The 22,554-nt window shown below is 38.0% G+C and overlaps 1 protein-coding gene across 1 annotated transcript in view; it reads right to left on the reverse strand.

Annotated features, from left to right (window-relative positions):
* The window catches only part of LOC112969087 (macrophage mannose receptor 1-like), a 31,945-nt gene that overhangs the window by 4,322 nt on the left and 5,069 nt on the right, over positions 1-22,554 (reverse strand). Inside the window, exons 4-25 of the mRNA XM_026071961.1 lie at positions 22,229-22,393; positions 21,805-21,921; positions 20,769-20,912; positions 19,161-19,343; positions 18,808-18,962; positions 17,857-17,970; positions 16,960-17,075; positions 16,021-16,169; positions 15,392-15,591; positions 14,875-14,996; positions 14,070-14,157; positions 13,218-13,362; positions 12,708-12,743; positions 12,446-12,615; positions 11,559-11,626; positions 9,714-9,814; positions 8,307-8,449; positions 6,630-6,744; positions 5,236-5,384; positions 3,493-3,595; positions 2,106-2,338; positions 355-520 (exon numbers count right to left, since the gene is read on the reverse strand). Coding sequence (XP_025927746.1) covers positions 355-520; positions 2,106-2,338; positions 3,493-3,595; positions 5,236-5,384; positions 6,630-6,744; positions 8,307-8,449; positions 9,714-9,814; positions 11,559-11,626; positions 12,446-12,615; positions 12,708-12,743; positions 13,218-13,362; positions 14,070-14,157; positions 14,875-14,996; positions 15,392-15,591; positions 16,021-16,169; positions 16,960-17,075; positions 17,857-17,970; positions 18,808-18,962; positions 19,161-19,343; positions 20,769-20,912; positions 21,805-21,921; positions 22,229-22,393 — 2,982 coding nt within the window. The remainder of the gene's footprint in view (positions 1-354; positions 521-2,105; positions 2,339-3,492; positions 3,596-5,235; positions 5,385-6,629; positions 6,745-8,306; positions 8,450-9,713; positions 9,815-11,558; positions 11,627-12,445; positions 12,616-12,707; positions 12,744-13,217; positions 13,363-14,069; positions 14,158-14,874; positions 14,997-15,391; positions 15,592-16,020; positions 16,170-16,959; positions 17,076-17,856; positions 17,971-18,807; positions 18,963-19,160; positions 19,344-20,768; positions 20,913-21,804; positions 21,922-22,228; positions 22,394-22,554) is intronic.

Genomic DNA, 22,554 nt, shown 5'->3' on the forward strand with positions numbered 1-22,554 from the left:
TACAGCAGTTTAACTGCAACTGTCTTTAGCTAGGCTAAAGAGGACCAGTTCTGCAATTTCTGACAAACAAGTACAAATAAAGATCAATTGCTTGTAGCATGAAATGTTGCAGTTAACTTTATGACATGCATATATTGACTGGCCTGTGAAATGAAATGTAATGTACAAAACTTTGGAAATCACTCAGGTAAAACAGACTGGATCTGGGAATTCTTCCTGAACTAAAGCAATAGTTTATCACAAGACCCACACTGTCTATCACAATCTTTACATATGTGCAATGGCTAAATTGAAATAAAGCCACAAATATAAATTCCAGGCTCCCTAATGACACTTGTTCCATTCACAACCTACCATCAGATTGTTTACAGAGAGAGAAAAACGTTTCATTGCAAGATGCTGTCTTCCAGAAACCATCCAGATCTAAATAGACACAGGCTGTGTTCTTATTTGGTTCTCCACGGGCCCAGTTTTGATACCTGCTTCTCCTTCTATCTGACCATAGGTAATGGCCATGACTCTAAAAGCAAATGACAATAAAGATTATTTCACATACAAGAACTGGATTAAAAGAAAGAAATGGCAGAACCACAGCTTCTTGGGCAAGATTAACTAGTTTTCTGTCATGAATACCTAGCAGTCTGGTCCGACTTTCAGTCTCTATACAGCAGATGAGGCAGTGATCCTACAGACGTTCATTCAGTATGCAACCATCATTATTAAATTCACATCATCAATCTTTGCAGTAAATGGGGAGAAGGCCTTGTGGTACAAATGTGGATATGGAACTGAAGATTTTATGACAGGGGTCCACACATATGCACAAAGGGATCAAATAAAGATTGCAGAGAAACTAATGTTAGTGTTCCCTTTACAGAGGCTTCTCTATGTATTTAGAAAGCAAAAAAAAAAAAAAAAAGTAGAAGTTCCACTAAAGAGGAATATTGACCATAATTTTCAGGRCTAGAACCCTTAGGCACATACTACGGACCTCTGCCACTCACTCATGCGAACACAGCACTTGTAATAGGTTTCTATCCCTTATAAGGATGTGACTCTTACAAGAGACAGGCTGAGCATACATAATTTTTCAGTGTATTTCACCATGATTTGCAGAGGATGATCAACAACAGACACAGACACAACTTCCTCTTCTCACCCTGTCTGTCCTGTGCAACCTGACCCCTTCTTCTTTCAATCTTTGGATGTAGGCTCCCATTCAGTTCTTTGTACCAGTTTAACAATCATTTTTCCTTTGAAGTCCTTCAGCAGGTTTATTCCCAGCTTCCATCTAATCCAGGTTTCCTTGTGCCGCCTCTCACTTCAGCTCCAGTTCCTCTCTCCTCAGCATCCGTGCCCTCTCTCATTCCCACTTCCCACCAGGCTCCAGCGCTACCTCTGCTTTTTGGTTTTCTCTCAGGTCTATTTCCACAGATATCCAACTGCATCATCTTCTTTCATGTCTTTTTCATATGCCTTTTATATATGCTTCCCCATGTGCCCATTTAAGGGCTTTCCACTCTTCACTAACTGAGGCTGTCTACAATTTTTACCAATTTTTCTACCAGTCTAAGATATTCCCATTCCCAGATGCCTCTTCCTGCCTCTGTGCTGCACCTTGCCACTTCCCCAATTGTTCCAGTTCAAGCACTTGTAGGAAGTAAATAGAAACAATATGAGTAAAAATAATCTCAAGAAGAAACAGTTATTTCTGTGGCCTGTGTTCAGTGTGTCCTCTGAATTAACTGTACTAGCACATGAGTGTGTGGCAAACCACAGCGTAGGAACTGGAAACTTCTTAGCCGCTTTCACCACTGAAGCCACTATTTACTGCAGGTACATCCTTTGAAATAGGGGCTGTAGAGTTCTTTCTTATACTATGGCCAGATGTTTAGAAGTTTAAAACCCCTGAAGGCAAGGGTAGTTAGGTACCTCGGCAAGACTTTGATGCCTGTAGCTCATTCACAGATCTGATTCATAGCACTCATGTAGGAGCAAACAGTGCCCTCAGTACTGGATCCTGTTAACCTCTGACCAACAAATATGGAAGATCTATTCTGATCTAGAGTACAGGTATGACTGGCACAAGTATTTGATGGTCTTACCGTGTTGCTGTTAAGACCAATCCATACAGGCTCCCCATGGTGTAACATTTGCAACCACAGGTAAGAATCAACGTAAGGATCCAAAATGCTGGCAAGTTCTGCAAATTGGTCTTTGCAGTTCTTTTGTGCTTCTTCCCAGTTCATTTTGTTGTTGAAGATTGCATAGCGGTCATCACCATAATTATTAAAGCCAAAGACCGGAATTGTGGGTTGGGAATTATGCAATTTAGGGTCTGTAACAAACAAASAAAAGCCACATGCTTTATACTGGATAGACATATCACCGAAAGAGGATCTACTGTACTAGTGTAGTCAAGTAATTGAGAGGCTGCAATAACAAATTAAGATGTGTCAGAACTATCACTACAGTGGTGAAAGTCATGGTTCCATATTCTGTGGAAAAAAATTTCTAATCTTTGTCAGAATGATCTTTGATAGCCTTTTACCATAAGTACCTACAGCGCCTCCAGGGACATGCCTGTACGCGCTAGGCATTCCCAAAGTATAACATAACTGTGTAGGGCATTAAAGGGAACAGTCCCCCACACTTCTTCACAGAATCACAGAATGGTTGAGGTTGGAAGGGACCTGTGGAGATTATCTAGTCCAACCTCCCTGCTCAAGCAGGGTCACCTAGAACACGTTGCACAGGGTTGCATCCAGGCGTGTTTTGAATATCTCCAGAGAAGGAGACTCCACAACCTCTCTGGGCAACCTGTTCCAGTGCTCTGTCACCCTCACAGTGAAAAAGTTTTTCCTCATGTTCAGATGGAAGTGTCTGTGTTTCAGTTTGTGCCCGTTGCCTCGCGTCCTGTTGCTGGGCACCACTGAAAAGAGCCTGGTCCCTAATATATCTTCCATGATATATTAGCATTAGTTGAATTACTAACAAGAAATGGGGTAAGATAAGTAGCTGAGGGTAAAAATGGCACACTGTGAACAAGGAGAGGGATATAACTGCTGCTGAAGAAATTGTCTAAGACTGTAATCGAAATCAAACAGGGCAGTTTTCCAAAGCAAAAGTTGCAACACTTTTAAGTATAACAGTAAAAGTTCTATTTTGAAGAATTTGTCCATGTAAAGACAAAATATTTTCCTGATACATCTCTTTCCTTCCTAAACACCAAAAATAGTACAATACATGGTGATCCATAGATTTTGTTTTTTAATTTACTGGTCTGGTCCTTAAAATAGGAATGATTAAGAGCTTTTCTCCAGAAAATAAAGTGCATGTTCATCTTGTTAAAATGTTCCTTAGTGCACATGATACTATCAAATTAATTTCACTAAAAATAGGGTTGAATATGAGAAAGTCACTTTTAACACCAGTGTGACATAACCACAACAAATCATCAGCTGTACTAGAAGCTGGTGAAAGAGAACTCACCAGTATTTTTCTGGCATATATAGCTTTTGCTTGTTTTACATTCTTCATCTTTCCATTTCCCTGCCTGTTCAGTAGGGTTCTTCATCATAAAGACACAGTCATCCTAGAAGGGAAATGAGATTAACAAAAAAAGATGTAAATTAATAAGAAACATTCCTATTCCTGCTTGATATACGGACTCACCTATCACACACAGACATGCATAAATGAATAAATGAAGATCATATATATGAACTCATACAAGCAATGGTCACAAGCAGTAATATGACTATAACCATTTACAACTCARCCCTAGAAGAGTTTGTACTGGCACAGAGGAAGTTGCAAAGTACAGCACAAAACAAGCATCTGGGACCATGTACACATGCACATCTCTGCTTGTACGTGCATGTGTGCATGCGTGTATACATGCATGTGCTAGGTCTGACCCACAGCACATTGCAGTTTAGTTGCTGTTTTCCTGGAGGTCATGGGGAAGCATTCATCAGCACTGAAGATGATTGCCTAAAGAGCTAAAATCCTCTTCCTGCCCCAGTCCAGCATCAGGAACCAAAGTTGCCACCACAGTTAAGCAGCATAGGGGTAGAGATCAGAAATGACATCTGGTAGGCCCCCTCCCTTCACCCCCCACAACCACTTCCACCTTGATTTGGGTCCTTTACCCTCATGCTTTGCCTTCCCCAGCATGAGAAGCTGCTGCTGAGCTGTCTGTGGCTGGAGGCAGCAGCTCTCCATCCCTCATATCAACATAACCTAATCATATCTCCGAAATTTCTCAAAGGCAGTAGCCCAGGTCTTGGCTGTAAGTGAAGGAGGGTGTACATGAGCTCCTCATGTTAGGAAATGGGCACAGGCTCCTACAGAAAGCATGCRTGAAATGGGGAAGTGTTGGAGATCCCCAAAACCAGGTCTAGCCTAGATGACAGTTGAGGTTGGACCTTACAGAATTATTTCCTGTTTCAGTAGGATGAAAGTATATTAAGGCATTTTCTAAATAGCAACAACATTTAAAACCAACTTATTATTCAGTATCAAGCTGTGAGTATGTCTCCCTTCAACACAACTTCTCAAGGATAGTTAAACAGATGTACAGGAGTGGTGCTATCAACCAGTATTCTACATTAGCCATTTTAAAACTATTGAACAACATTCAATTTTGTTTGGCAATTAAATATAAATTGGCATAATAGTGATAAAATTTTTAAAGCATGCAGAAGAGATATTTCACAAGGAAGATTTGATAGATGGCATAGAGGGAAAAGATAAAAATATGAAAGGAGGATCCAGATTCTCCTTCTTCTGGTGGTATAATTCAATTCATTTACCTTAATAAGTTCAGAGCCAAGAAATATAAATATACACAGTTCTACAAATATTTTCATCAATTCTAAATARCATTCACTGTGTCCCAAAATCATACAGTTACTGTCATATATGGTTTGAGTCTCTTGACTCTCTTGAGTCATGGTAAAGCGGAGGAAATTGCTCACTAGTCTGAGTTTTGCACAATGCTTCCAACCAACCATCTGTCTGGATTCATACTGAATCATGACAAAACACAGAATTTGAAAAAAAATGCTTGAAGGTAGATCTGCAACRTGATTACTGTGCTTTCAAAAGCAACAAGATCAATAAAAAACTTCATAAAGGAAACCTTATAGAAAATACAGTTGTGGCTACATGCATTTTAATTCATCTACCAAAGCTATGATGATTAAATGATAACCAGAAATTAATGTTTACCTTACTATAATAACTTGGGGAGCCTTTTGCCCAATTTGTGTAGTGAACCGGGCTTCCATCGGTCCATAAGTATGAGTGCTCCCGATTTATGTCATTGAGTCCAATCCAGGCATCAGTTGCAGCATCTTTTAAGAGGGACATGAGGAAAGCTAAAAGAAAAAAGAAAATTTATACAAGGAGGAAAACTAAATGCATCTATCCCCAAACAGCAGATTCTAGGGTACCTGAAACAAGGACAGTACATTTTATTTTGCTCTTTTTTTTTTTTAATAAGGTGTTAATCTCATGATAAAATAAAAAGAATAGATATTCCTCAGATATTAAAATCAGAAAAAATATTTACTAATTCAAGCATGGGCAAGTTTTAAACTTAAAATTTTAACATAAAATGGCTCTCTAGATCTTTTTAAGGAATTTGTGTGCACACTCTTCTGTGTTGTTGATCATCTAAGGAAGCACATAAAATGGTTTTGATGGTATTACACACATAGATTAACAGCCTCAGTACACTGCGACTTGGCACATAGAAAATGAGTTCTACAGACCGTGCATTTCATTTTCTTCTTTAGTAACTTCTTTGCTAAACAGAGTTAATAACTTCGTTTCTAAAGAGACATAATACAAATAAGACTATGTAAGAACCAAGTGTGTATGTTACTGAGACCTCAGCTTGGTGGAAGGCCAAATACTTTTTTTCTTCGCTCTTGCCTAGCTCGACTTTCCAGTAAAAGACTGTCTTTCCTCTGCTGTGGAGAAAAAGCAGAAAACTTAAGCTCTGATGGAACAAGCCAGATGATGGTCCACAGAGTCCTCAGGAGTCCTGAGGCGTTACATTTCCTGAGCAAGCATGAGGCCTCAGTAAAAAACTGTAACATGCTGAACAGCAAGACCAGCAGGCTCAAGTCTAGTAGAGTAAGGAAAAAAGGGGGAAGTTGGGACTTTGGAATTAGGACCATCTGCTGCCTGAGGGTACGTCCTCCACTGACACCCACAGCATTTGAATCAGCAGCGAGCTGTACAGTAATTTATTCTGTTTATTCTGTTCTACAGTAATTTACTCCTGTGGTGTGTTATTTTATTTGTGCGCTTAAACTTAAAAAATAATATAGGGACATTTATTAGAGGATAAGGCCCAGTATAAAATCTTAATATCTGAAGAGCAACAATTCTTATGTCAGTCCTAATATTAGCCCCAAAGCTATGATCTTAAAAAATAATCAAGACACTAATATCTCTGCAAATATTTTTTTTCAAACTTAAAATTTGCTCATTCAACATAACTTGATATTACTATGGCATAAATAATTACATATACTGCAGAAGCATTTGTTTTAACCTGTTTCACAGGAATTACTTGATGCCTCATCTAGTAGGAAAAAATTTGTACATTATACCTTGTGTTTCCTTTTTTGATATAGTAGCCAGGTTTCCTCTGAAATGTCTACAATTGTTCCGGGCGGCGTGCCATGTCAGTGTATCATTTTCATTAAGGCCAAACATTCTGAAACACTGAAGAACAGAAGTGTGCCAAGGCTGTAATTAGACAGCTTTTCAGAGGTTCTGGTGATAACTTTTCAGTTCGTAACAACCAAGATAAACTGGAGATTTTAAACAAAAGGGGAGATCAGCTGATCTAACAGTCTTTTCTGGCTTGAAAATGTCTTTATGAAAGAAAAGATATATCCTAGGAAACTAGTATAAACCCTCACATTTTAGCATACACTTAAAAGAAGGAACATGTCAGTCTAACAGCTTCAGTGGAAATGAATCTAAAGCAATGGTTCCTCAGCATTTCTGTGTGAGAAATGCACAAGACCTCAGAAAACAAACGAGGTGCAACAAGGATAAGACATGTTATTGCAGCTAAACATCTCAGTTTCCAGTTGCCCTGTTTGTGATACCATGCTTGGTTTTCATAGGATAACCACAGAAAGAGAATGATTCTGACACTAGTAAGAAAACTGAATTTACCATTTCTCGTAATATGATTTATGAGGTTTAATCAAGGTGTTGTTAGACAGCACTGTCAGAGTCAAGCAACATAAAAACAGGAATTTGCTGTTGAAATTATACAACAGAAAAGTTAATTTGGCAACCTGGGGAAAAAAGGTCAGCAAAGGAAAGGTATCTTCATGACAGTCAGAAGTGGTGTCTAAATACTCAGAGAGGAGTCAAGGAAGGAGACTCCAGGAGCTCCTCTTTCAGGAGAAGGAAGAGAGAGACATTTTAGCTTTAGAGAGCACCATAAAAGGGAACAAACTCTGAGTTTGTGCCTCTTTTCCCCATAACTGAGAGAGAGGGGAAGAAAGAGAAGATAGCAGCCAGGCACCTTAAACAAAGGAGCTCTGTCAAACTGAAATCATATTTAGACTTAGCCAAAAGAAAGAGAGATGGAGCTAGATGAGACAAATGAAGTAGATAAGGATTATCTTTATTGCTAGCTGTATTCTTAGCACTGCACACTTGTTTTATAACTTTATTTTATTGAGGAAAATCTATGCTTTTCAAATACATATACTCTCTTATCCTGAAATGTTGTCTTTTGAGAAGGCTGACTAAGAGTGATCTTATACAATAAAGTGTGGCAATGCTTATAACTGGATTACTTAAAAACCTTAACAAGTGTTTGGTTATGTAGAGAAACTAAAAGTTTGCTCAACAGAAGGTGCCTCAGTGGCTTAAGAGCCAGTAGCATAGCAACCACGGGATGAAGAAGTGTCCAAGGGACCTGTGACAGCCAGATGAGCTCAGCACAGTGACAGAAAACATACTACAGCTCTCAAGCTGTGTCTCAAGTTGCTCAACCATTTTGGGCAACACCAAATAATAGCATAAATATAAGATGAAGCTTAACTCTTGTGTGGCTCATAACCTCTCCTATAACTGCTGTGGTCCCAATATAGGTTAACATTTCTATTTCAGGGAGGTTTATTTTCAGATTCTTTAATATACCCAGTCAGAACATATTTTGTGATAATCCAAATCCCTGCTACAACTGTGAAAAACTGAACCAACAATGTTTTTTATTCTGTTCTTTTTAAAATATAATATACTGGCCTTTCATACTGCACCTTGTTATTAAACAGGACCCAATCTTCTGGACAACCACCCTCTGGTGGTGGTGAAGTGGGAACAATGGTTGGACGAACAGTATTGTTGAGCCTTTCACAGATGAACGACTCAACACTGCTGCAGCTGAGATCATTCCATGTACCTGAAGGGAAATCAGAATAAAAGAAAAACAAAAATCAAACTGAGATTAGGATGCAAATGTCCTTTCCTATAAGAAAAATCTATTATAGGAAGTAGAACTGATTGCAGTATTTGTATTTCTCTCCCTTCTCCCCCAGAAATAATGAGTTATTTTTATGTATATGCTCCTAATAAACATTCAGGTTTCCAGCAACATTCAAAATATGAAATATTTTGTCTGAGAAGAGAAATATTTCAATATTGAAAAGCCTTGGCATTGCCAAAGGGGAGTTTTAGTTCAACTACTTAATTTACCCACTCTCTGTAAATTCAGTCTCTCTATATAAGGTACTTGCTCTTTGTTACCATACTACCTGAGCTTCTCCCAGTTTTAAATCTTCCATGTACCTATTCTCCACATGGGAGTGTGATGTAAAAATATAACATTACCATCTCCAGCCCCATTTTACAGATCAGGAATGGAGAGAAAAAAGGCATTCACCTTATTAATTGTAGATATTTCCTATGTAGATATCTACAGCAGAGATAATCACACCTGATGTTCAATGGAGATCTTGTCATTACAGTTCAATGAAGTTACGGACATAATTCTTCTTGTCTTAAAGAAGATATCTAAAACAGGACATAGCATCTACTCTGCAAAAGGTGTCTATGTCCTTCCACTGACCATTAAGAGAGCCTGGGAAGATTATCCCAGCTATAGATGTGGAGACTACAAATGATTAAAAGTAGGAAAGGTGAATTGCACCAAAGGAGAGTAAGTGCTTGGTGAGAATTAGCATAATTATCCTTCCCATCTGCCTGTATTAAAAAATACTTGCATACTTGCACTCTTTTTTTTTTTCATTAAAATACTGTATAGGATTGCATAGTAATAATCACAGTCATGTCCAAACCCTATATTGTTAGGAACTGCACAAATGATAACAGATAGTGGATGTCTTAGAGAAATAGTAATAAAATGGAGTTAGAGCAGAAAATAATATTGACTCTACCCGCAGATGGTTTGACACTTAACTGATTTGTTCATGTTGAAAATTTTTGACAAAGCTAGGAATCAAATTGCAGATGTAATCCATCATGTGTAATTACACAGAGTCGAATTTTTTAAAAGGGCATAAATGAAAGAAGACAACATGATTTATTGCCTAAGCTTTTTAAACCCTCTATCTGTCATCACTTTGCTCATTATTACCCAGTAGTGCACACACGGCCTCCCAAGCCTATATCACACCATGTAGATAGAATGTTGTTATAGTATCCACCTGTTTGGGCATACATGACCACACAGTTTTCATCATCATTTGCAAAATTGGGTTCATTTGGTGCCCAAGCAACATAGTTCACAGGGCTTCCATCCATCCATCTGAAAGAAATCATGTTGTGAAATAGTAGTTGTTAGTAAATAAGTTAATATTTCTTTTTAAAGGACACATTAGAGCTTTTTATTTTAAATACAATTTTAAAATTAGCTAACAAACACTTTTTGTTCTCTAGTAAAAGAAAAACAAGGTCACCCACTTAGAATCAATAAAAAATATCTTTATGTCAACTGCCTAGTCTGTTGACCTGGACCAGGTCTACACTAATAATCTCAACTGGTGGCTCCAAACTTTCTTGGTCCCTGAGCATTGATAACTAAAAAAAACAAAAACAAAAAAAACCACCAGTGCAATACTGGACTTGCCTTTCCCTGGAGCACAGCAACAGAAACCTGAGGTTAGCTTAGTAACTTTCTGGAACCACCAGCAGTAGTTTAAGACCTTTTATGGTAGGCAAGATCCTTGAACCACATGCAGGGGATCACTGGGAGCCATTTTGTTAAACAAAGATAATCTTTAATATTGTGTAACTGTTGCTTTCAGTTCTGCAACAAATACTTCCTACTTTAATGATTCATACATTTATTCTCAAAAAATAGCAAGAACAAAGTGAAAAAAAAGCCTCAGTGTGCTGCAGGGGAGGATAACCATGTGGGGAATCTGCTGAGGGTAAGGGCTTTCAGACAATTTCAGCTCAATGGGTTTCCAGTTTTGGAGACTAAGCAACCGTATGCGTATTTCTACAAGTAAAATACAAATAAGGAATACAACAGGTGGGGCCCAACTGTTTCCACTTGCAAATCTTCCTACTGAGCCAAATAGGAATAAACAGTGTGTAATAAACTGGGAATAATACAAAGACAATTAGTGGCACCATCATCCAGCAGAGATAAGGGAGAAATTAAGGAGGAAGCAGAGAAAACTGGACAAAACAGATTTTCTGAGCAGTGGATGTGGTGTAGGAAGCAGTAGTTCCAGGAGATGAGGCTATCCATTCTCTGTGGCTTGCAGCCAGGACAGACACCCTGAAAGGACAGGAGAAAGGTTGAGACGAAGAGGCTGAGAATCATCTGACCAAGCTTGAAATCCCAGGAGGCAGCACTAAAGAAAGGGAGAAAAGTGGGGGTGACCATTGCAGATGCAAGGGAAGCATGTCTGTAATTCACCTACGGCTCCATGGATATTTGGGGTGTTCCCAGAACACTTTATTTCTGAAGACATTTATAGAAGAGCAATGACTCCGCTTAGCCTGAAGCTGTCTTGCCCTGGAATCTGACATTACAGCCATCTGGAAATTACCTTCCACGTAAGGGCTATGAGCTCTCCCATACTGATGTTTAGCTTCTAAAAAAACACCATGATACCTCACTGCAGGCTTGGGGGGGTTGTTTTGTTTGTTTGGTTTGGTTTGGTTTTTGACCATTTCAATACTTGATAATGTCTGCAAGTGAGGTGATACTGCCATCTGGAACATCCCTAGAGACCATGAACCTATTTTTTCTCTCATCTAACATGGAAAAGTGGATGACACTGCAATGAGTGCCAGCAAGCATCTCAGCCCCACCAATACAAAAGCAGAGCCTAGAACCAAAGAGAAGGGGAAACAGAGAGTGCAAATATCATGGGAGGAGTGTTACCCTAAGGATCACAATCTTATTTTAAAGCTTTATGCCAAGATACAGCTATAGACAAGTTTTGTCAGTCATTGAACTTCAATGGTCTCTTACAGACAGCCATACTGAATATTTGCATTTAATATATGATTTTATTTTTATTTTTTTTACTTACCGGAATGTTTTATCAAGGCTCACACTTAAGCCAATATAAAAGTTATTGCCCCAGTCTTTATAGAAACTCTAAAACACAAAAAAAAAGATTTTAAGGAAATGTAAGAAAAAAGTTWTTGAATAAAATAAGGAAGCTCTCAAAACTGGTTTAGTTTCAGTTGTACAATTTGCATAGTATGTAACRTTGCTGGGATTATGTGCCTGATCTGCAAAATGCAAAACTTTCATCTGATTTCCAGTATTTAAGTAAAAAGAAAAGCAGACTGGAGGGAAAATCTATGTTCAGAAAATAAAAACACCTCTTAGGCAGGCTATGAAATAAAGGAATATTTTTAAGAGTTTTGGGAAAACGTAGTGAGAATTTCTGAAGAACTACTAGTAAATGTTGTTTTTTAGTACTTATTCATGTGGGAGGAAGGAAGGAGTCATATTTGTTTTGAATAATATAAAAACTTTTTCCAAAGGAATGTATAATTATCAGGCTATTCACCTCCTCTTAGAAAGTACTCTGACTTAAACTTTTTACTGAAAACCTGAAAAATACCAGCAGTTTATAAAAGAGGGAAAGAGCTTTCCTTGAATTTTGTAAAAAGAATGAGGTGGAAAACAAAAAAAGTATACTCAGTGACTGTAATTTGCATCTAAGTAGGAAAGAGGTTTTGAAAGTTGCACTCAGAGTGTTCTAGCAAAGAAGCTCAGGATTTGCCTACACGTGGCAAATAATCAAAATAATAATTATGGTAAAGTTCTTAATAGATAAGTCCATTAAAGGTGGCACTGATTTTTTTAATGACAGGGAGCACCTTCTAACATATCAGAAGCCAGCTGACAAAGGTGCCTCAGTGCTGCACAGAACAATGCATTTTTGATGTAAAACATTTTTCTTACATATTTCCAAAGAAAGTTTTTTTCACTTTCACCCTCAATGACAGCAAGATCACCACCATTCTTCCTGCAAAAATCCCTGGCTTTTTCCATAGGCATTGGTTCCTTGCTGAAGTAGTATTCCTTATGACGATATATTATCCAATCATCTTCACTAACTTCATATTCATAATCTGCAAAGTAAAACATTAAGCAGAGTATCCGTAAAAGAAATTAGCATCATTATATGATAATTTCTTTCTGGTACTGAAAGAACAAGACTTACTGAATGTGGAAGTAGGTTCTGGTTTCAACGATGCTCCTGCAATATAAATCAATATCTGACTTTATTATGTCTCTCAGATGTCCTCTCTCAGTTAAATATACTTTTATAATTATTAGCATTTTAACTCCCAAGAATAAAATGAATTGTAGGAATAATTCAGTAGGTTTATTTTTGTCATAGAGTTTTTCAGAATATGTTAAAAAATATGTTACACTCAGCAAAATACCACGTCATAGGTGATCACAAGTTAAGCCCACAGAAACTATGCATAACTTCAGATTACTCAGTTTGACTTCTTCATCATGCACCATATAGCTCCTAAACTCACATACATATCCCACGGACAAAATTCATAGTTTTTGACTACTTTTATTTAAACTGAAAAGTGTCAAGCGCTTCAGTGTGCTTGGTGATACAGCTGGCTTTCATACATGCAGATGGTGTGATTTGACCTGAAAAGGATGTTCTTATTTGTCTCTACAAGTTTTTTAAGGAAGAAAGTCACCTTACCTTTCTTTATGTGACAAACATAGTCATTCATATGTTCACAAAATAAATCATTCCATTTCATATTATTGTAGCTGTTAAACACTCCACATTTTTCATTCCCATCATAATTGTTTGGTTCTCCACCTGCCCATTTTTCAAAATTTACCTATAGTGGAAACATAGCTCTGTTACTAATTTTTTTAAATCAAAACTATTGTCTTATACTGTCCTGTTAGAGGAGAATGCATTTCACTTGATTTCAAGGTCAGTCTTATGTTTTGGTGCCAGACCTTGTAAGGAGAAAGACATGGCCCTTGTATAGAGTAATGATTCTTCTATGTATTTATAAGACATTAACAAGCTAAGAAATTGTGGCCCTCCTTGTTATCAGGAGAGATGAAGTTGTCCTGTCAAGCTTTGAGAAGAAGCATCCAAGTACCATCCTCTGACTGCTGGGTTGATTATCCTGCTCTAATGTTTCAACTTGAGACTATCCATATGTGCTGCTAGACTAACTTGGGCCTTGCAGACCTTGATATATTAAAGAGGGTGAGGGCAACAGAGCTTAGCTTAACTAGACATATACAATTATTTCCAACAGTAAATGAAATATGGGGATATAGAGATTGGTATGAACAAGACTTGCTTAAGTAAGAGAGACGAGTATTTAATCACCTTTGATGATATTGCATATATTCAAAATGTCATACTGTTACATATAATTATGAACAATCAAAAAATAAAAACTAATTCCTAGAGTGGGATTGAGAAGTAAAGACTTAAAGGCATTTGTGGCTGATATAGGAGAGGTTGTGTGACAAGATATATATGGAGAATTAGACAAACTGCTAGAACAAGAAATTATTTACTCACTGGTGAGCCATCACTCCATATAAATCCTCTGTCAGAGTCCAGGGCATTTAAACCCATCCAGTAAGATGAGCGAAGATAACTTCTGTCTCTGAATGATTACACACAAATATAGACAATCAGACACAGTGGAAAATAGAGAAGAAGGCTATATATCATTACATTCTCAGTGTTGTGGCACTTGAAGTATCACTTAACAGAGTCATAGAAAGTAATAGGAAGCAGTGAAACAGTGCTTCATGGGAAGGATCACAAGTATCATGATACCACAAATATTAAATCAAATGAAAATATATTTTTAAGTCCTTGGTCCCATGAGGGAGCTTAGGCATCTGAATGCAGACCTGSCTGTACTCATATGCTTGAGCTAAACGTATGTATAAGTGCATCAATAAGTCAGGCTTTGCTTAGTCTCCAAATTTTTCCTGTTAATTACGGAAGGAAAGGAACCTTTTACAACGGAAAGTATTCCTTTAATCAAGAGTGTTTCATCCACTGATCAACTACAAGTGAGCTAAAAAGATAAAGTTTATCTTTTTGAAATAAACTCCATTGAAACCAGTTTTGATGTTCCTTCTTTTCTCTTTATACATGTCCCTGATGCTTCAACACAGAGTACCCCTTCCCCAAAGACCTGCTAAGAAACCCTTTTGCTCGCCTCTTTCTACCTGTTTACTTCTTTGCAAAGATATACATTACCTTTGCAGAGTAGAAACTGATCATCTGAAATCTTTTATGTCTTTTAGAAAGGTAGCTTTTTTAATGTTTTATCTCCTATATTTAAACAACGGGTTTTGTGGATACTCACAAGCCAGATATTAGACTTTGTTCATCTTCACTATGAATACTGGCCAGATCTCCTCCAATGGCTCTGCAAAAATCTCTTGCACCAAACCATGTTTGCATTTTCTCCCTTCCCCTCTGGAAAAGCTGCAAAAAGTGGACAGTTAATTCCTATGTCAGGTATTACAGAAATTCAGAAACATTCAGAAATTCAGAAAGCTTCTCTTTCTCCTGGTCCCCTGCTCTGTGGTTTCATCACTTACCATTTAACTGTGCCACCAAAGCCAGTGGTCATCTATCAAATTTGGTCATTGCAACTTTGTATTGCCTGTCATCTCTGTGTCCCTGTGACTCCATTCTGCAATTTCATCTACATATGGCACTCTCCTTTAGGTCTTGCCACACCACCCTGGGGTTGGCTGGAAACATGCTACCGCAGAATAACTATTAGGTAAATAGGGTAAAATCTATCTTTCATACATTTATGGTTTTTATTCACATTTTAAATCTCAAGCATTTGCATTCAGAAGATAAATACTTACTTTGAAGCATGAGCTACTCTGAGGAACTGATTTCCACCCCTCTGGGCACGACGGAAGAGGAGTCGTTGTTGGAGGAGGGGGGGGGGTCACTCCCTGAACCAGTTGCTTGCAGAGAAACATGTTTTTCTCCTCACAGTTCAAAATATTCCATAATCCAGCTGAAGTTCCTGTTCTCATGGCCACACAGCCTGACTCTCTTCCTTCATGAAACATAAGATTTACAAACCTAATTGATAAAGATCTGCATCTTCTCAAAGCATTTTCTATCTACTTGAAATTTGCTTGACCCCACTGTGTCTGGACACCAATAGCTCGTATGCATTTCAATTAAGTCATAAAGAAGCTTTATCACATTCCTCTTATATTACACTATGAAGCACCAAAATATCAAATGAGCAAATAACAAAGAGAAAATGATACCAACAAACACACTCAATCCCAGGCGGCCAATCGGGAATTGGGGATGGCCTGTTCCACCATCCCCTTTCTCTTTAGTGCAAATGGAGAGATGTACTTTCATTTCTACAGCTTTATGCCAGAATAGTTTCAAAACAGCACTTTAGTTTTGAAAACCTAACTTCTTGGGCCCCAGACTAGAAATTCTTCAGTCCCATTTCCACAGCGTGTACCTGGCATTCCTGAGTTCCAGTTAGTGAATGTAACAGCTTCGCCATCAGCCCATTTGAAAGTCCCTTGCTCCTCCACATCTGAGAGAGCAATCCAGAAATATTTTGCTGGATTGAATCCAATTACAGAAGTCAAAAATGCTTGTTCATATCTGTGAAGAATAAGTTCCAAAATTATGTTGTACTAAAATTTTATCATAATTTGTCCATTTCTTCAAACAATTCATAATACCAAATTTGGTAAAGTTAAAGTGATTTCTTAATATGTGAAAAAAATAGCATAGATAGAAACAAGAGCAATTATCTTACCCTTAAAATTCTATTTATTGTGTAAATTTTTTTATTATAATTTTATAATGTAAGTTATGTTTATAATTTAGAGAGATTCTGTTCTCCTTTTGTACTCTACAATGAACAGCATAAGCCAGAGAATACTTGAGTTAATGCATTTGTGTTATTTACTCTATAAAAATAAGTGATTCAGTGTTTTACTGAGGTTTGTGATAAGATCTAGATATTTGAATCTTGTTACTCTAGGAAAAATTCTACTTTTATTCCAAAAAAGGGTAAGTTTCCAGATCTCCCTGTTGCAAAGAAAAAGCCAAAAAGCTCAACACCAGAAGAAATAAATAGTTTCACATTTATTTGTTTATTTTTAATTCCATGAGTTTTAAAACAATCTAGCAATTCTGAGCGGGAGAGGAGGTTGACTCCATTTTTTAATTCCTGGGGTCAGCAATAGTATAGATGTGTAGTAGCAGGGTGTTGAACATTTGTATTGATGACAAAAAGCCCCTGCTTCAGTTCTACCATATATATTCCTGCGAAAGGAATAGTGTCACATTAGACACTGTTACTAACTGCAGACTGGGAGGTGATGATGGTTTTTGGCCCTTCCATCCTGGTTGCACATGTGAAAGGACAAGAATTATGTTTCCTTACCTGTCTTTCACAGTAGCCAGATAGCCTTTGTTTACTTCACAGACTTGTTTTGCTTCTGAAAATGTTGCTGGTACCTGTCCCATGGAATAACAGTAAAAACCATGCTTTGTCCAGCCCTGTCAATGTAAACAGCAGAAACGCACAGGAAGTTTTGTAAAATTGCACAGTGCTATGCACTTCTAAAAGCTACATTAATGCTACATCCTAAGTCAAAATTAATCTCAGAAGCCATGAGAAAAAATGAAGAGGATAATCAAATGGCCTTTGTAACCATAAAACTGTTTCTTCCTACTTGATAAAGGACACACAAGACCAAAAATCGTTGGTCTTCATGAGCGATGGGCCTTGGTTATGATTTGGAGCTGGAATGCATGTTCAGGAGCGCTTTGCAGATCCTCGTGTAAAACCTGGTCTGCTTTTGCATTGTGTAACTCTAGTGGCACTATCATTTTTCTCCCTACCTTTTGCAACAAGCTGTATTACARACAACCTACAAAATAATTTGTGCAAATATCCCTGGCCTTCTGTGGTAGATAGACTGAACTGAGAAGTGTACTGTGCAACCTGCAACCTGTGGGATACAGCACGAAAAAATAATGACATGCTCTGCAGAGAGTAGTTTTTATGGGACCTGAAGTGACCAGCTCTGTTTAGGGAAGAGAACTGGATGAAGTGAGCACATGAGGGAATGAAGAAAAGAAGTCATCCTAAATTTTATTTAAATAATAAAATTTTCCCCTTTAGTCTGAAAAGTGTCAGTACATACAAATTAACAATTTTCTAGGACTCTACCAAGTGCAGTCAAAGTAAATGACTTCTGAGATACAGCTTAACCTTCATGGGAGTGAAAGTGAGATGCAATACCTGAATAAATCACTGCTTTTGTTTTACACTTACTTTCTGGCAGCCTGGGTAAGTAACCTCAGCTTCCTCTGATTCTTCTGCCAAAGGTTTCCTTTTACAGATGTAACCAAGTTTCTTTTCACATGCACTGTCAGCCCAGAAGCCATCCTGAGCATGGTAAGAAGAGAGCACAAAGAGAAGTCTGAAGAAAATCCAGATCCAATATGAACATTTACCAAACCCAGAGAGAACCCAAATCTCTCTACATTTGGCTGAGGTCATTTCAGCTCTTCTCTTTGCCTTGCTACTGTCTCCAATGCCCCCAAGTAGGGAATACAATACAGTGGGGGTAACATTTCCTCAGAGATCTCAGAATTAGTGTAGCATGCAATAAAGGTTCAGTGGCTGATGAGAACAGTAAGGAAATACTCTGCTCCATTCTTTCTCACTAGTGTAGTGAGACACTAGAAAGGAAATGTTGGATAAATTAAACATAAAATACGAAGCATACATTATTTAAGCCTTTCTCCATAGTATTATGATACGTCATTTTAAACTGTGCATAAAACAAGATAGATTTTTTTGTACCTAATTTTTTGTGCCTCCAGTAATATCAGCTTCCAAATTGGCTCTAATAAACGTATGTGTTAGGTGGTTTGGGGAAACATATGAATGTCCTTGCACCAAGAATCATATTATGCAACTATGATCAGCCATGTTGTGTGGGGGTGATGAGTTACTTCAATCAGTTTCAGATGGGAGATTTGTTATAATTTTTACAGAGCAGAGCAAGTCTCAGTGCAGTGCATTGCTTCTTGTGCTCTACCATACATCTTCCTGTATCTAGTCTCCAGGTTCCCTCCACTCTAAGATATTCTGAATCAAATCAAGTTCTTAAAAACCTAAAAATAGAGTCTGGAATCTTTTCTTGATTTTTTTTCACTGACTATTCCCTTTTTGAGGGCCCAATGGACAAAAACATGAAAGAGTGCGACAAAATTTTACCTCTCCCTTCATAATGATGCAGTCTGCCTTATTGTGTGTGTGGTTTGGCTCCCCTTGATGCCACTTGGTGTATGTCACAGGTGTCCCATCACTCCATTCAAAATACATTTGAACCCTGAAATCATTTAGACCAATCCACAGCTCATCATCAGGCTCTGGGAACACAAACGTAATTGTAGGTGTGGTTATGTCTTAAAAGGGAACATCCACATCTCACACCCATGAGAACTGAATGAGCGAGAAAGCTGATTCCCATCATATTTTTTAAAGATCCTTAAGATCATGGTTACAATTAAATCAATAATAGTGACATTGTAATTTCAGGTGAAAGAATGGCCTGCAGGAATACTCACTGTACCCAAGCTGAGACACTGCAAAACTGTACTCCTCGATATTATGAATACTCGCCAGCTCTCCACCTTCTTTTCTACAGGAAGACTGGGCTTCTTTCCATATTTTCGGTGTTCTGTAAATTATATAGCAATGACCTGCGTAGGCCACCCATTCCCTGGGGCATTTAATAGACTTTAAGTCACCTAAAAAGAGTTATTTCAAACAATTAATGAGCAATCCTGCTCAGTGTTTTGTGATAATCAAAAAGAAAATGACTGGTATTGACAAGTATTTGAAATATTGGAGCACATACCGGTAGAGAAGAAAAACAAATGTGTGAGTATCATGAAGAATACAAAACAGATTTTCCTTTCAGCACAGTATTGTCACACTTATTTTTCACTACCAGCTACCCAAGAACTCTTTCACAGAAGGAAATAAATACAAAGTAATTTGGCATGCAGCATAGCAGGGCACCACTTTGTGCTCAATCCTTTTCAGCGAGGGGTACAGCCATGTTTTTCAGAATGGGGCCTCTATTCCTACCAGGAACTTTATCTCTGAATTTTGAAGATTTTCAGTGTTTTTCTCTGGAAACATCAGCTGTTGACAGCCAACTGGAGCTCCTGCGCTGCCTAGATCATACATCCAGAGAGCCCAGGCACATTCATGTTGCATCAGAAGTGTAAGAAATACCAGCTGCACACGTCCTTCTGTGGCTATTTCTCAGTGTGAATTTAGTATGGTCAGCCATCTTGCACTTTGATGAATGCTCATATGATCTACACCTGTACTAGCAAACTGAAGAGGGCAGGAGGTGGGCCCAAGCATTGGCATGTGACCRTCTACATTGTTCAGTCATTATCACGCTCCCTAGACATAGTTTTGACCTTCGCAAACTTGCATTCCCCTAGAAAATGTCCAGGCATGGTTTGGAGGTTAATATGGGTCAGAAACCATTCCCAGTAAGCAGTTTTGGATGCAGCCAATCTGTGAGGGCAAGAGTATAGGGATTCTTGCTATGACATACCATTCATCCTAGGAGCCAGAGAATAATCTTATTTATTAGTATAGATGTGGCTGAGGGAGTTACTGCAGAGTTGCTAGCATGCTGGGAATTCCCATGTGAACTAACTGCACACTATTTTCTTCATGTAGATGTGATGTGAGTCTGCCTCAGGTCCAAAGGGAACTCAAATGGGAAAAGGTGCCCATATTCTGGAACTGTCCTTCCAGAACAGAGCAGAAGGGGCTGGGGAGAGCAGGTGGAGCAGGAACTCTGGATTGCACCTTTTTGCAGGGCACAGCTCTAGAGTGTTTTGCAGACCACAGAATATTCATCAGTATTTCATGATCTGGTTCATATGACTAAACAAATAATCCTGCCTTCTTCAGTACCCTGGAATCTTTTCAAAATGGCCCTTAGTTGAACGATATCTAGATATCATCTTTAAAATGAACAAGATAATGAAAGTCTTCTGAATGTTGACCAAGGTCAACAAGTGTAAYGCTTTTGACAACACACAAGACAGAAGGCTATATGTAGTGTCATTTCAAATATGCAATAATGGCATCTTCCCATTATTTCTCACTCACTGCAAAACCAGTCTTATTTTTGATCAACTTACTTGAGGCAATAGTGGAGGAATCTAAAGAGGCGTTTCTCTTTTGGCAGATATATCCCAGTTTCCGATTACACTCTTGGTTTTCCCATTTGCCATTCCTACCTTGGAAGGTCCCACATATTCTTCCAGATTCCACAGAGGGATTTCCTTTAGGAAAAAGGCACAAAATACAGACAATCCCTATGTTAATGTTGTTAATTTTTATGTCACCACAGGAACAAATGTGCAAGTCTCTTGTACCCACAAAGCCCTTGTCGCATTATTTCTCAGAATGAGAATTCCTAAGAGAGGGGTTGAGGGAGAATCCCTGAGTCAGCCCACAGAGCTGACAGCTCAGACATTTCCCCCTCTTCTCCCATGCACTTCTTGAGGAGAAATTCAGTGTGTCTGGAACACTGCAGCATACAGAAAAACACTTCATAAAAGATCAGCTAAGACACAATTCCTATGGGGTGGTAGTATTGCAAGCAACTAAACCTGCTTTACTGAGACATTGAAACTGAGATAAAAATGTAACTCCATGGGAATGTTTGTGCTTTGGATTTTCCCTGTAGTCACAACAGCTACTATGAAAATATGTAAGATGGTGAGTAAGATGCTAAGAAAATAGCAGAAACCTATTAAGATATCAAAGTTCATCAAGTAAACATCATAAATAATAACTGAGGAGAAAATTTGAAAATGTATTTTATGAGATGTTTCTCTTCAGAACATATTTCATTGTTCCTGAGTTTTTTCTTTGAATTGAATAATATGCCTGATGATAAAATTGTGGGTGGAAAATCAAACACTGAAGGAGGTGCAAATGCATATGTTGAAATGTTTTCTTGGATGAGCTATCTGCTTTTTACGGGAAATTCAGAATTAATGACAATCCATCTCTGGTGCAATCTGTATTACTGTAATACCCTAGTTTTCCCTCTTCTCCCAGCACCTATGACAATTCTATGAAACTGAAGAAATTAGGTAACAGAAATTTGGACAACAGAAGAGAATTTTGGCCCAGATACAGATCATCATTTCAGAAAAGTGCACTTACCTGGAGCCCAGTTTAGATATCTGAAAGGATTACCCCCAGTCCACTGCCAGCCACTGTCAAGTGCACCAAAAAGACCAATCCACAGCTTAGCATTAACACCCAGGTCAGTAGTGAGTCCTAAGTGTTCAAAAGAAATGAGCAGGCAAATTATTAAATGCATCTGATTCTGTAAGTTACTGAAGAAGACTTGAAATGAAATTTTAAAATGTGGAAAAGGTCAGTGTCATAATAGATATCTGTTTTATATATTTTTCTGCTATTTTAATACATTTTGTGAGAAAGTGGCAAGCTTTTTAAGAATGCCGCTAAGACCTATTTTCACAAGGTATTTACCTTTATAAATATTTATAAGTATCCATGTGAATGCTCTTGGGTTGGACCTACATTTTAACCAAACACAGTTTTGTTTTGTTTTTTACTTTACCTAATAAATACATTTCTTCATGAAGGTCTGTGACACTTAGTAATTCTGCGTTCTGCTGCTGGCAGCTTTTCCTCGCTTGGTGCCATGTCAAAAGTGACTCTGARTTTATCTGATAATAGGTTTCTGTCAAAGGATTTGTTTTCCAAACATCATTGTGGATGGTGTCTATAAAATATGGTAACAGCAATTTGACAAGATAGTCATACTTGCATGGAAACAAGGAAAACAAAATCTTCAATGCAGACTAAAACTATGTAGCTGTATGATTTTCTAAACTTTCACACACAGTTTAACCCATTTATATATACTCTATTTGTTCAATATTA

Source organism: Apteryx rowi, unplaced genomic scaffold (genome assembly GCF_003343035.1).
Source record: "Apteryx rowi isolate R43461 unplaced genomic scaffold, aptRow1 scaffold_333, whole genome shotgun sequence".
NCBI classification, from domain to species: Eukaryota; Metazoa; Chordata; class Aves; order Apterygiformes; family Apterygidae; genus Apteryx; species Apteryx rowi.